At 43.5% G+C, this 13,939-nt stretch overlaps 1 protein-coding gene and 1 pseudogene across 3 annotated transcripts in view; one reads left to right on the top strand and one right to left on the bottom strand.

The window, feature by feature from the left end:
• Positions 1-64: 64 nt before the first annotated feature.
• Positions 65-13,939, top strand: part of ALKBH1 (alkB homolog 1, histone H2A dioxygenase) — a 33,314-nt gene continuing 19,439 nt past the window's right edge. For all 3 annotated transcript variants that reach the window (XR_012416042.1, XM_005561911.4, XM_073997962.1), the window contains exons 1-3: positions 65-266; positions 3,604-3,712; positions 12,796-12,958. Coding sequence is in view for 2 of the 3 variants with exons in the window: in XM_005561911.4 (XP_005561968.3) it covers positions 84-266; positions 3,604-3,712; positions 12,796-12,958 (455 nt within the window). In the remaining variant the exon portion in view is untranslated. The remainder of the gene's footprint in view (positions 267-3,603; positions 3,713-12,795; positions 12,959-13,939) is intronic.
• Positions 9,272-10,916, bottom strand: LOC135971578 (zinc finger MYND domain-containing protein 19 pseudogene; annotated as a pseudogene).

The raw sequence follows: 13,939 nt of genomic DNA, 5'->3' as shown, positions 1-13,939 counted from the left end.
AGCGAGGCCGCGGCCCGGGAAAAAATTTCCGGATCCGGAACACGAGAAAATCTGCTTCCGGATCAGAGAGTACAGGCCGCGAGATGGGGAAGATGGCAGCGGCCGTGGGCTCTGTAGCGACTCTGGCGACTGAGCCCGGGGAGGATGCCTTTCGGAAACTTTTCCGCTTCTACCGTCAGAGCCGGCCCGGGACCGCAGACCTGGAAGGGGTCATCGACTTCTCGGCGGCCCATGAAGCCCGTGGCACGGGTCCTGGTGCCCAAAAGGTAGAGAGAGAGGAGCGGCACGCGTCTCTCCATCGCTTTGCGCCGCTTCTTGGAGGGACTTCCGTGTCTTCCTCGCTTCTTTTCACCTCCAGACCGGTTGTTGTTGAACGATTCCTGTCCTCCTTTGGCAGCAGAGTCGAACTCCCCACTGTCACACTAGCAATAACGCGTTGAGATGCTCGTTTCTTTAGGCGGGCATTCCTGGCAGGGGGGACTCGGTCAGAAGAGCCTGGTAATCCGTGTTTATTTCTCACTGTAACTGTCTCCTCACATTTCTGTTTGGGTTTTTGTAAAACCCCATAGAAAGTCTTCGTAGACGGTAGGGTAGCGTTCTGCAGCTTGAAAAAATGACTCCCGAGGAATCCCAGAACTGACAGATGCGGCGCTGTTTGTTAAGCCGCTGTGGGTAAAACTAGTCCCTCTCTTCTTCTCTGAGCCTTTTAGAAGGAGGTCATTGAAGGATTCTGATAATCCCTCCGTGTTGAAAATAAATGGCAAACAAGTATATATGGAATACAGGCATCGTTATTTCTCTCTACTTTTCCCCCATGGAGATTAAGAAAGGGAACACAGGCCGGGAGCGGTGTCTCATGCCTGTAATCCCAGCACTTTGGAGGCTATGGCGGGTGGATCGCTTGAACCCAGGGGTTCGAGACCAGCCTGGGCATGGCAAAACCCCGGCTCCACCAAAAATACAAAAAATTAGGCAGTCTCCTAACCTGGTCTCAAGTAAATAGATTTTTTTAAAAAAAATTTTTTAAGGGAACATAATGGACAAGAGGGAAAACTGGGAACCAAAACTGTAGTTCAGTATACATTTTCTTTCTTTACAATCCACTTTAACGTTGAGGATATGCAGCCCCTTAATTTGCTCTTGGTGTTGTCCACAGATGTCTAGATGAGGCATCCTTTCCAAGCTTCCTAACAGCTCTGATAAAATTGGGATGCTACAGTATTAAGTATTAATGATTGCATACTTGAGCTCAGCTTTTCAGCACCTTCATTTGTTAGGAAAACAATGGTCTTAGAGTTGTCAAAATACAGAAAGTCCACACCCCAAGAATAATATACTTTTTCTTTCCAGAGCCCTTCAGACTCTCATTCAGCTCCTTTTACCCGCATTTTACCATAATATGTACATGCTTTTTAGAATGTCAGCCATCAGAGAATGAGCCATTATGTGTCTAGTACAGGACCTAAAACAGTACTGAGTAAGTACAGTATGTGTTGTACATGAAAGCTTGGGTGTTTTGTTCCCCAGGTCAAAGCACATTAAAGTAGTAATTAAGAGAAGTTAACTATTACAAGCCAGCTGATGAGACTAGTGGGAAAGTGGTGGTTAACAGTCTGGCAAGGGAGGAAGCAGAAAACCTTTTATAAAAACCTTATATAAAAAGCGATGTGGTTCAGTTTAGCGTATGATAGAATAGGTCCACTAACACATCACCTCCAAGAGTGTGTTAAATCATAGTGCAGTATTAAGTATGGCCTATTTAAGAAATCAAGACAAAATGCTTGAAAGTGTTTTATCAGCCCCTAGGTACCTGGAAAACTCAGCTGATCAGTACTCTCAGAGGGTTTGAGATAGCCCTTTTATTATAGAGACATGAACCAACTTTTGGTATTTTGTCCAGGAATCTCCACACTTGGAGAAGTTGATAAAATATCATTCTCTTTGAAAGAGAATGTTTCATATTCTATATATATATGTGTGTGTGTGTATATGAGATATATACATTTTTTTTTTTTTGAGACAGTGTTTCACTGTGTCATCCAGGCTGAAGTGCAGTGGCGCGATCTCGGCTCACTGTGACCTCCGTCTCCTAGGTTCAAGCAATTCTTCTGCCTCAGCCTCCCAAGTAGCTGGGACTACAGGCACGCGCCACCCTGCCTGGCTAATTTTTGTATTTTTAGTAGAGATGGGGTTTCGCCGTGTTGGCCAGGCTGGCCCCAAACTCCTGACCTCAGGTGATCTACCTGCCTTGGCCTCCCAAAGTGTTGGAATTACAGGCTTGAGCCACTGCACCCAGCCTGTTTCATGTTTTAAGGCAAGGCAGACCCTAGGTTTATTATTCAGGGAAGAATAAAGGTTTTTTCCGTTAATGTTTTGACGTCAGTGACTGCATAGTGGGTCTCTTAACCAATGTAATGAGCCATCCATTAGCTACTCATGTACAAAGAGAACTTCAGCCCCTGAAATACTAAATTCATTTCTAAGTAATTTACAGAAGCAGAAGTTGTAGTGTCAGTTGGACATTTCATCTAGAAGAGGGCAAACAGGATTTTTTAGCTTTTACTTTTAGCAAACAGGATTCCCAGTGTCTTACTGAAACATTTTTTCTTTCTGTTTACAGCACTCTTATTCTCTCTCTTTTTTTTTTTTTTTTTTTTTTTTGAGACAGAGTCTTGCTCTGTTCCCAGGCTGGAGTGCAGTGGCGCAATCTCAGCTCACTGCAACCTCCACCTCCTGGATTCAAGCAATTCTGGTGCCCCAGCCTCTCAAGTAACTGGAATTTCAGGCACCCGCCACCACACCCAGCTGATTTTTGTATTTTTAGTAGAGGCGGAGTTTCACCATGTTGGCCAGGCTGGTCTCAAACTCCTGACCTCATGATCCGCCTGCCTTAGCTTCCCAAAATGCTGGGATTACAGGCATGAGCCACTGCGACTGGCCTTCTCTTTTCATTCTCTCACCCTGCCCAGCTTGGTGTTCCTTATAGCTCCGTTTAAATACCAGCTCTATACAAGTGTCTCAGAAGCATTACTCTTAGCCCTAACTGAAGTAAATAGCTTTGTGACTCAGGATATTTCAGTACACCAAGCACCTTTCATGATGCAGTCCCATAAGAAGTTGCAAAGGTATGATATCATAGGAAAAAGTAGTTCTGAAAGCCAAAATTAGCCTGCTTAAATTTTCTTATTACCATTTTGCCTCAATTTTGGGTAACTCTACTATTACTGTATAGATGAGAAACTGAGGCTCTAAGACATTAAGTTACTCATCTAAAATGCCTAGATCAAGTAAGCAGTACAACTAAGATTAACCCCAGACTTAATACTCTTTGCTTTGGCCAGGCACAGTGGCTTATACTTATAATCCCATTGCTTTGGGAGGCCAACACAGGAGGATCACTTGAGCTCAGGAGCTTGAGGCTGTAGTGAACTATGATCATGCCACTGCACTCTAGCCTGAGCAATAGAGCAAGGTTCTGTATCTTTAAAAAACGCAAGAATCCTAACTTTGCCTCATACGAGAAATATCTTTGGAGGTTTGAGGTTCCTAGAGTTGACCTGCAAAATAGATTTAGCCCTTTAACTTCTGTTTCCTTCCTTTCAGGTGGTCAAATCTCAGCTAAATGTGTCTTCTGTCAGTGAGCACAATGCATATAGAGCAGGCCTTCAGCCCGTCAGCAAGTGGCAAGCCTATGGACTCAAAGGCTATCCTGGTGAGTGTAACTGACCTCAGAGAAGGCAATATCACTCAATCATTTGTGTTTTCATATCTTAAAGAAGGTACTGTGAGCAAGTAAATAGACAAAGGATACACATAATAAACAGATAAGTGTTTCATTTCCAAACCAATTCTATACTGTACCTTGTCTAAGATGTCCGTTTCCAAAGGATAGAACAGGAGTCAGCAGTGCCTGCAGATGTGGCTGAAAGTGGCATGACCATTGAAAAAATAAGGACATTGCCTCTGGGCTCCCTGCCACAACTCTGAACATCTGATTTGGCAGAAATGCTGTAAAGAATAATTTATCATTATCATTGTAATAAATGTCATATAATAGTTATGAATAATTCATAGTTGTCCCTCTAGTCACATTCTCAAATGGCATAACAACTTAAAACTTGTTGCTATCAAGGCTGAACATATTTAATAAAGAATTACAATTAATGACATCAGAAGTCCTCGCTGAGTACGGTGGCTCACACCTGTAATCCCAGCACTTTGGGATGCCAAGGTGAGTGGATCACCTGAGGTCAGGAGGTCAAGACCAGCCTGACCAACATGTTGAAATCCCATCTCTACTAAAAATACAAAAATTAGCCAGGCGTGGTGATGCATGCCTGTAATCTCAGCTACTTGGGAGACTGAGACAGGAGAATCGCTTGAACCCGGGAGGCGGAGGTTGCAGTAAGCCAAGATCGCGCCATTGCACTCCAGCCTAGGCAATAAGAGGGAAACTCTATCTCAAAAAGAAAAAAAGGCTGGGCGCAGTGGCTCACACCTGTAATCCCAACACTTTGGGAGGCCTAGGCGGGCGGATCACAAGGTCAGGAGATTGAGACCATCCTAGCTAACAAGGTGAAACCCCGTCTCTACTGAAAATACAAAAACAAAATTAGCCAGGCATGGTGGTGGGCCCATGTAGTCCCAGCTACTCAGGAGGCTGAGGCGGGAGAATGGCATGAACCTGGGAGGCAGAGCTTGTTGAGCCGAGATGGTGCCACTGTACTCCAGCCTGGGCGACAGAGCAAGACTCCGTCTCAAAAAAAAAAAAAAAAGAAAGTCCTAATAGGGGACAGGTGAGGTGGCTCACACCTATAATCCCAACACTTTAGAAGGCCAAGGTGGGAGGATCACTTGAGCCCAGGAATTTGTGACCAGCCTGGGTAACATAGTAAGACCCTGTCTCTACCAAAAAAAAAAAAAAATTTTCCCAGAGTCGCACTCTGTCACCCAGGCTGGAGTACAGTGGCACAATCTCAGCTCACTGCAACCTCCACCTCCCAGGTTCGAGTGATTCTCCTGCCTCCCGAGTAGCTGAGACTACAGGTGTACACCACCACACCCAGCTAATTTTTGTATTTTTAGTAGAGACATGGTTTCATGCTGGCCAACCTGGTTTCGAATTGCTGACATCATGTGATCCGCCCGCCTTAGTCTCCCAAAGTGCTGGGATTACAGGCGTGAGACACCTCACCTGGCCAAAAAAAAATGTTTTTAATTAGCCAAGTGTGGTGGCATGCCTCTGTAGTCTCAGCTACTCAGGAGACTGAGGTAGGAGGATTGCTTGGGGTGCAGTGAGCTGAGATCATGCCACTGCACCCCAGCCTGGGTGACAAAATGAGACCCGTCTCAAGCAATTCTAATAGACTTGTCTGCAATTTTTAATTTAGTAATGTTGGATAGCTGGTTTTACAAAGAATGAAATTCAGAAAATAATGAAGAATATTTTCTAGGCTCCTGGGGCCATTGTAAAAGTTAACATTGCACTTGTGATTTCAAATATGGGTTAAAAGTAAGAGAAATCTTTAAAAAGAAATGTTAGTTTTCATTGTGCCAATGGCCAGGACTCTATGGCTCTGTGGTACAGCTCTGAAGATATAACAGCCTGGCTCCTCTTGAGCTTGGGTAAATGTAGAGCATGCGTCACCAATAGTCTTGTTCTTGGAGGCCACTCTTCACCTTTCAGCTCTAGCACCTTTTTTTTTTTTTTTTTTGAGACAGTCTTGCTCTGTCGCCTAGGCTGGAGTACAGTGGTGCGATCTCTGCTCACTGCGGCCTCCGTATCCCAGGTTCAAACAATTCTCCTGTCTCAGCCTCCCAAGTAGCTGGGACTACAGCTGCCTGCCTGTGTTTTTAGAGACAGTGTTTCACCATGTTGGTCAGCCTGGTCTCAAACTCCTAACCTCAGGTGATCCACCTGCCTTGACCTCCCAGAGTACTGGGATTACAGGCGTGAGCCACCATGCCCAGCCTCTAGTACCTGTTTTTAAGGCCATTATTCTGTGTTACTCTAGGCTTTCTCCCCTTAACAGATTGTTCATGCCACAAACTTAACCCCACTTGAGTTTTAAATTGTCTAAAGTGCTGTACTTACTTTCTGAGGCTTTCTAGGATTTACTGCTTAATTAAGCCACATCTTTTGGGTGGATGTCTCATATCCTTGGAGAGTTTATTCTGTCTCTTCTGCCATTATAAGCTGTGTTTGTTTATTCATTTATTTATTTATTTTTTTACTTACTTTCCCCCATAAGCTGTATTTAATAGAAATATAATGTCCAAAATATGGGAGAGAACAGTCTCTTCTTACTCTGAGTTGATCAAAAGGATTTTGTTTATTTCTGGATCTGACTTAATCTGAAGGAAGCTGAGTATACTACAACCTGTCCTCACACTCTGGTGTGAGGACACATTATCCTCTTGAACAAGAGAATAATAGGCCTGGAAACCAGAAGCAGAATCTAGGGAAGAAAAGACTTATGGGGGAACATCACAGCATTAAACATTGAAAAATTATCCTGCACAAGAAGTGGTGGGAAGCAGTGCACACCAGTGGTTAAGGCATAGGTTCTGGTGCCAGGCTACCTGGGTTGATATCCTGGCTCTGCCATCTACTAACTGTAAGACTTTGGGCAAGTTTTTTAATTCTTTTGCCCTCAGTTTCATCATATGTAAAATGTATATAAAAATAGTACTTACTTCATAAGGTTCTTATGAGGATTAAATGTTAATGTATATGTTAACTGCTTAGGTCAGTGCATTTATCAAGCACTTAAAAATGATTTGGGGTTGCTCTAGGTGTCAGAACCCAAGACCAGTGACTGAAAATTACGGAGAGGCAGGGTTTTTTGGGGTTTTTTGTTTGTTTGTTTGTTTGTTTTTGTTTTTTTTAAACCTGGAAAACATGCAGATGCAAGATAGGCAGATTTTGGTTTTGTTTGTTTTCTTGAGACAGGGTCTCATTCTGTCACCCAGTGGGGTGCAGTAGCACAATCACAGTTCACTGCAGCCTTGGCCTCCCAAGCTCAAACGTTCCTCCCACCTCAGCCTGCCTTGTAGCTGGGACCATTGGCTTGCACCACCATGCCCAGGTAATTTTTTTTTTAAAATTTTTTGTAGAGATGGGGGTCTCACTGTGTTGCTCAGGCTAGTCCGGAACTCCTGGACTCAAGTGATCCCCCTGCCTCGGCTTCCCAAAGTGCTGGAATGACAGACCTGACCCACTGTGCCTGGCTGGGAGGCAGATTTTAACCCAATAAAAAGAAGACAACCGTTGTCTGAAATGGACTGCCTAAAGAGATACTAAATTTCCTGTCACCATTCAAGCTTGGACTACACCAGAAGTATTATTCCTTTAGTCTGATATGTTTGGGAGTATTATAATACTCTTTATTTCATGAAATTGTGATGATAGCAGATGGTAGGTTGTGGAGGAGAGGGTTCCTATCTTTTTCCAAAATGTTGATGATCCTATCATTCTCCCAAATTATTTGGAGAATTGTACAGATAAATGAAACACAAAATCCAAATGTATTTTGGAGCTACTTTAGAGGACATGAAAAATCAGATTACTGGTAAAAATCTTTGTATGAGGTTTCCTTGATGCCAAAAGCCCATTGACTTTGATCATTAGGTTTAGTTTTGAGTATATGCTATTGATAATATTAAATGGTGGAACAGGATTAATCAACTATAATGAGGAACCTGTCCACATTGAATATCTCTAAGCTGTCTAGTTTTTTTTCTATATCTGCAAGAATCTAGACAGAATTTTAAGTGCTTTTAGTAAGATTTAGTATGGTAGAGGAATCTTCAGGTTATTTTCTATGTATTTCTATGACGGCATAACCTCCTTTCAACTGAACCACCTGTGGTTTTAAATCTCTTTGAAATTCTGATAGTGGACCATTGATGATATTGTTCAGGGATTCATTGGTTAGAGCCTACTATTTATAATGCAAAGAGCATAGGTTTGTTGCTTGGATGGGCCTACTGGTTTTGCTTGTTCCATGGCCACAAATCCAGCTTTGTTTGTTGTACCCCAGATTGTTCGTTTGTCTTATCCCAAATGTGTGCTAGCCTTGTGATGAGCCAGGAGAGAGGGATGAATCAGTGAAGTCATGTTACCCCTCTGAACTTCTGTTCTCTGACCTGCAAAACTGGATTATTAATTTCCTCATGGAGTTACTGAAGATTAATGAGATGGCATAAGGTTGCTAGCACAGTGTCTGACACTTGTAGGCATCTAGCTATTTTTAGCAGCTACTATAATTAATGACTTAGGAATAAACTTATTTATTGTTAATTGCTGTTATTAAACTTTATCATTATTCTATGTCTAAATTATATGCCAAAGAGAAGAGAGGAAGACTAGTTAAGTAATAACAAAGTTGTTTCTGTTTTAGGCTCTCAGCCCAGTGTCTTTACTGTCTGCTTTCATAGTAATTCTCCCTAAGGATATTTTCATAAAATGTGTCGTTATTGTTAATAGTCCACACCAGGAATTGGCAAACTAGTTTTATTATAAACACAGTTTATTGGAATACAGCCACACCTTTTCCTTTACTTACTGTGTATGGCTACTTTCTGGCTACAGTGACAGAATTGAGTGCTAAAGAGACCAAATAAGGGCTCACGCCTGTAATCCCAGCACTTTGGGAGGCCAAGGCAGGCAGATCACTTGAGGCCAGGAGTTCAAGAGCAGCCTGGCCAACATGGCGAAACGCCATCTCTACTAAAAAATAAAAAATAAATTAAAATACAAAAATTAACCAGTTGTTGTAGTCCAAGCCTGTAATCTCAGCTACTCAGGAGGCTGAGGCAGAAGAATCACTTGAACCTGGGAGGTGGAGGTTGCAGTAAGCCTAGATTGTGCTTGGGTGACAGAGTGAGACTCTGTCCCAAAAAAATAAAAAATAAAATAAAGAGACCAAATAATCGTTGTAGCCTAAAGTCTTTACTATCTAGTTCTTGACAGAAAACGTTTGCTGACCTATGATATAGACTAGATCTGGAGTTCAACCAGGAACTGAAGACCTTCAAATTATTGCCAGCATTTAATTCAGAAGTCCTTAAGTTTTAGTCTGTTCATCTGTTTTTAAAATCCTTTTGCAAGGGGAAGATTACACTAATATATGATGCTTGGCTTTTATATCATTGCTTGGATTCCTTCTTGTTCCTCAGGACTTGTCCAACGATGCTTACTCTTGCTGAGATGACCTTGCTATTTATGTTATTGGGAAAACAGCCCTTCAGGCACAAACCCTTTCAGCCTTCAATGGCCCCCACACTTATAAGCAAATATTCTCATTTCTACCATCCAGTCGTAGAGAAGGAGGAGTACTTTTAGTTCAAAGCCAGTCTCTACCTTCTTGATCCATCTCACCTTCTTAAACCTCTTCCAGCTTTCAAGACCTTGCTCTATTTCTTTCCTCTCTTTTGTTTCCAACTGGCTGTTCCCTGTTGACTCTTTCTTCACAATCTGTAAGCATACTTAGGTCTTGCCAGTCCTTAAAAACCAAAAACTGCCCTCTTAACTCTTTGTTTTTCTATGACTGTGCCTAAGCTTTTATTTTCTTTCATAGCTGGTCTTACAAAAAGGAGTTTAACTTGTCTTTATTGCCCCCTCTCCAGACAAGGTTTTTTATCTCTTTATCTCTAATTCTTTTTTTTTTTTCTTTTGAGACAGTCTGTTTTTGTCACCCAGGCTGGAGTATAGTGGTGCAACCTCAGCTCACTGCAACCTATGCCTCCTGGGTTCAAGCGATCCTTCCACCTTAGCCTCCCAAGTAGCTGGGACTACCTGTGTGTGCCACCACGCCTGGCTAATTTTTGTATTTTTTCTAGAGACAGGGTTTTGTTGTGCTGCCCAGGCTGGTCTCAAACTCCTGAGCTCAAGTGATCTGCCTGCCTTAGCCTTTCAAGTGCTAGGATTACAGGCGTCAGCCAAGCTACCATGCCTGGGTTCTAATTCTTTTTTTTTTTTTTTTTTTTTTTTTTTATTACAGCAAATGATTTTATTTGTAATTTCTACCCCTCTCAGTGCCTCCTCCCAAAAAACCTGCACATGAATTTACAAACATATTAACATATAAATAATGAGAAACATCCTAACCAGGGTCTCCTGGTTGTCTCTGCTGGAGATTAAGACTGGAGAGGGCGCTATCTTCACACAGACTTCCAGTGACATCGAGAGTCTCTTGGTGGCTGTTTTGGGCCCACAGCTGGCTTTTTCAACACCTCCAGGTTCAACCACCAGTCTGTGTGCTGTGCCCAAGGTAGAGCCCAGGGACTGCGAGCATGTGCAGCTCCATTGCCCATCATTGTTCCAGCTGAGCTCATGCTAGAAGGGATGCTTCCTCTCCTGACAGTGCTTCATGGTGGCCAGCCCGCTCCTGCTGGCACTCAGAGCCTCAGTACTGGGCCACCTGGCAGCACCCACAGATGTTGAACTCCTGGAGCTACTTCTCAATCACTGTGCAGGAAGGGTAATGCTACTATAGTAGGTGTAAGAATTCAACTCTTCCCCACATCTCCATTGGTGTTATAGTACCAGGTCACAGTTAGGACAGGTCACTGCTCTTCTTTGGGGTCCATGGTAAGCTGCTGAATTGCAAGCCAGTGCAAGCTTTGCTCTCTCTTCTGGAGGTTTCTTTGGCTTTGGACCACCAGCCCCACAGCACCAGCTACAGGTTGTCTGGGTAATTGTCCTCAGTGAGGGCATTGAGATGTACCACCTGGATCCCAGGGGTCATGCTGCTTCTGTGCTACCACAGCAACTCATGAAGAAGTCTTCCCAATCCTCTTCCTCAGTGCTTGTCAAAAGCATTCCTGAATATCTTACTACCATTTCCATCTGCATCTACTTCCATTTGGGCCTCAGAGGAGTACCTCTCCACCAGCAGGATATCTTTGCGCATCTGTCAGTGTATTCAGTCTTTATCTGACTGCATACTGCCTCCACTACTCTCTCCCACCAGAAGCTACAGCCACTGGTGACAGGAACAGAGCTCTCATCGAGGGTAAGGTCCCTGGCTAGTGCAGCTACACAAGGGGCTCCCTCCCAGCCACTGAGCTGAGCTGTGTGATGTCCAATTTGAAGTCAGTCATGGCCAGGCCTATGCTCTCAGCCAGCAGTGCCACTCCCATGGGAGATGGGTGCTGGGGAAAGGCCAGGGCTAGGGTCAGGCCAGGCAGGCCCCTGGTAGGACAAGACTGGGCCCAGCTCACCTTGTGTCTGCCAGACCTGCCATGCGCTGACCTCTAATTCTCAAGAAAGTGCCTGGTACAGACCAGCCTGGCCAAAATGGTGAAACCACGTCTCTACTGAAAATTTTAAAATTAGCTGGGTACAGTGGCAGGCACCTGTAATCACAGCTACTTGGGAGACTGAGGCAAGAGAATCCCTTGAACCCGGGAGGCAGAGGTTGCAGAGAAACAAGATCACACTACTGTTCTCCAGCCTGGGCAACAGGGTGAGACCCCCATCTCAAAAAGAAAAAAACAGGAAAGAAAGTGCCAGGTACATATTGTGTGTTTGATGAATGAATGAATCTTTGCCATGAATAGGATTCCGGTTAAATATTATTATTAATCTTTTGTTTTTGAGATGGAGCCTGGCTCTGTCGCCGAGGCTGGAGTGCAGTGGCGTGATCTTGGCTCACTGCAACCTCCGTCTCCTAGGTTCAAGTGATTCTCCAGCCTAAGCCTCCTGAGTAGCTGGGATTACAGGTGCCTGCCACCGTGCCTGGCTAATTCTTGTATTTTAGTAGAGATGGTTTCACCATGTTGGCCAGACTGGTCTCAAACTCCTGACCTTATGTGATTCTCCTGCCTCGGCCTCCCAAAGTGCTGGGATTACAGGTGTGAGCCACCACACCTGGCCTGTTATTAATCTTTTACAGAGAAAAATGAAGTTAGATTGCTGTCAAGGTCACAAAGATCTTTAACACACATGCTGTAGTTGTTCACAAACACAGATATTACAGAGACACTAACTGCAGGAATTTGCAAACACTGAGATATTACAGAGATAGTAACTGCAGGAAGCAACTCACCCCTACAGCTGGGAGGAAGAACGAAAGAGCTTGGGATTACTACGTTGAGAAGCTTGGAAAAGGGACTACATGGAACCTGGCGCTTAGACTTCTGAGGAGAGGACATAATGAGGCTGATTCTAGTGATGTGGAAAAACTACATTAGAACCAGCTTCTGCCCTCCAGTCTTCCATTAGTGACCCTTATAGGCACAGGTTAGCAGAGAGCCAGCTGGCAAATAAGAAATGTAGTTGGCAGGGTCTCAGCCCCATATTATGAAGTTAAGTATAGAAGAGTGGATTTGAAACTGAGAGAAAATAGACCAATAATCAGCACGCCATTCATTAGAGGATGACTTTCAAATCTATGTTTTAGCTAAAATTCATTATAAGATTTCATATAATCATGCCTGTAATAAAGGAAATAGGGAGGTAAAGAAGTCTTGGATGACTCTAAATAACAAGAGCTGATAAGAATTAGAGGTGTACTTTTGCCACTTTCAATTCTAAAGTTTGCTTTGGGATAACACAGTTAACCTTGTGGAATATGTGTTTCTCTTGAGAATACCCAGAAAGCCAGACGCATTTGCATAGTGGTAGATGTCTAATGTTCATCAAAACCTACCTGTTCGTTAATTTGAAGCATGACCAAAAACATAAGGGGAGTAAGTAACAAAATAGTGAGTATAAAGATGTCGAAATTATTTGAATAACTGATGGAGAATTTCCCCCTCTTCTTTTTTTCCCACCTATCTTTTGTATAGGGTTTATTTTTATCCCAAACCCCTTCCTCCCAGGTTACCAGTGGCACTGGGTGAAACAGTGCCTTAAGTTATATTCCCAGAAACCTAATGTATGTAACCTGGACAAACACATGACTAAAGAAGAGACCCAAAATCTGTGGGAACAGAGCAAAGAGTTCCTGAGGTAAGTCTTGTCAATCAGAATGAAGTGTTAATACTTAGCTCAGATCATCACAGGTCTTTGCAGGAACTGTTCTGTAACAATGCAGTAAAAGTGACTGGCTGGGTTTTTTTTTTCCCTCATTGTTTCCAAGCAAAAACAGCACAATTGTATTCTTTCCCCAGGAACATTTGGACAGATGCTTTGACAGTTACAGTAAATTGAGATACATTTTAAAGACTTGCTTATCGCCGGGCGCGGTGGCTCACGCCTGTAATCCCAGCACTTTGGGAGGCCGAGGCGGGCGGATCACAAGGTCAGGAGATCGAGACCACGGTGAAACCCCGTCTCTACTAAAAATACAAAAAATTAGCCGGGCGCGGTTGTGGGCGCCTGTAGTCCCAGCTACTCGGGAGGCTGAGGCAGGAGAATGGCGTGAACCCGGGAGGCGGAGCTTGCAGTGAGCCGAGATCGCGCCACTGCACTCCAGCCTGGGCGACAGAGCGAGACTCCGTCTCAAAAAAAAAAAAAAAAAAAAAAAAGACTTGCTTATCATAGCTTAATTGAGTTCATCCTCATTAATCATCGCATGATCCATTTCCATTAGCTTCAGCCATTGTTTTCTACTTAAAGTGAGTTCCTTTGAAGGCTTGTGGTATCCCAGGAAAAGTAACATTGAAAGCTCTTTGCTTCTACCCTCCTAGATGGGTTCAGCGGTACTAGCCGTTTTGTGATAGGTCAGTTGTTCCTCATGAGAAGAACTAATATTTTCACCTTCATGCTTCAACATTCATTCATTCATTCATTCCACAAATATTTAGTGAGGGTCAGTAGTGTGTCAGGCATGATGCTAGGCATTGGGCACACAAAGATAAAGGCACCCTTCCTGCACTCAACAGTGCATAGTCTCTGGGAAGAGTGCATTACCTGTGGGAATAATTATTGTAGAGCTCAGAAAGTGTTATGATGGGGTTTAGAAAAATACTGTGGGAGCATAGAGGAGGA

Source organism: Macaca fascicularis, chromosome 7 (assembly GCF_037993035.2).
Source record: "Macaca fascicularis isolate 582-1 chromosome 7, T2T-MFA8v1.1".
NCBI classification, from domain to species: Eukaryota; Metazoa; Chordata; class Mammalia; order Primates; family Cercopithecidae; genus Macaca; species Macaca fascicularis.
This window is presented reverse-complemented; position numbering and strand designations above follow the sequence as displayed.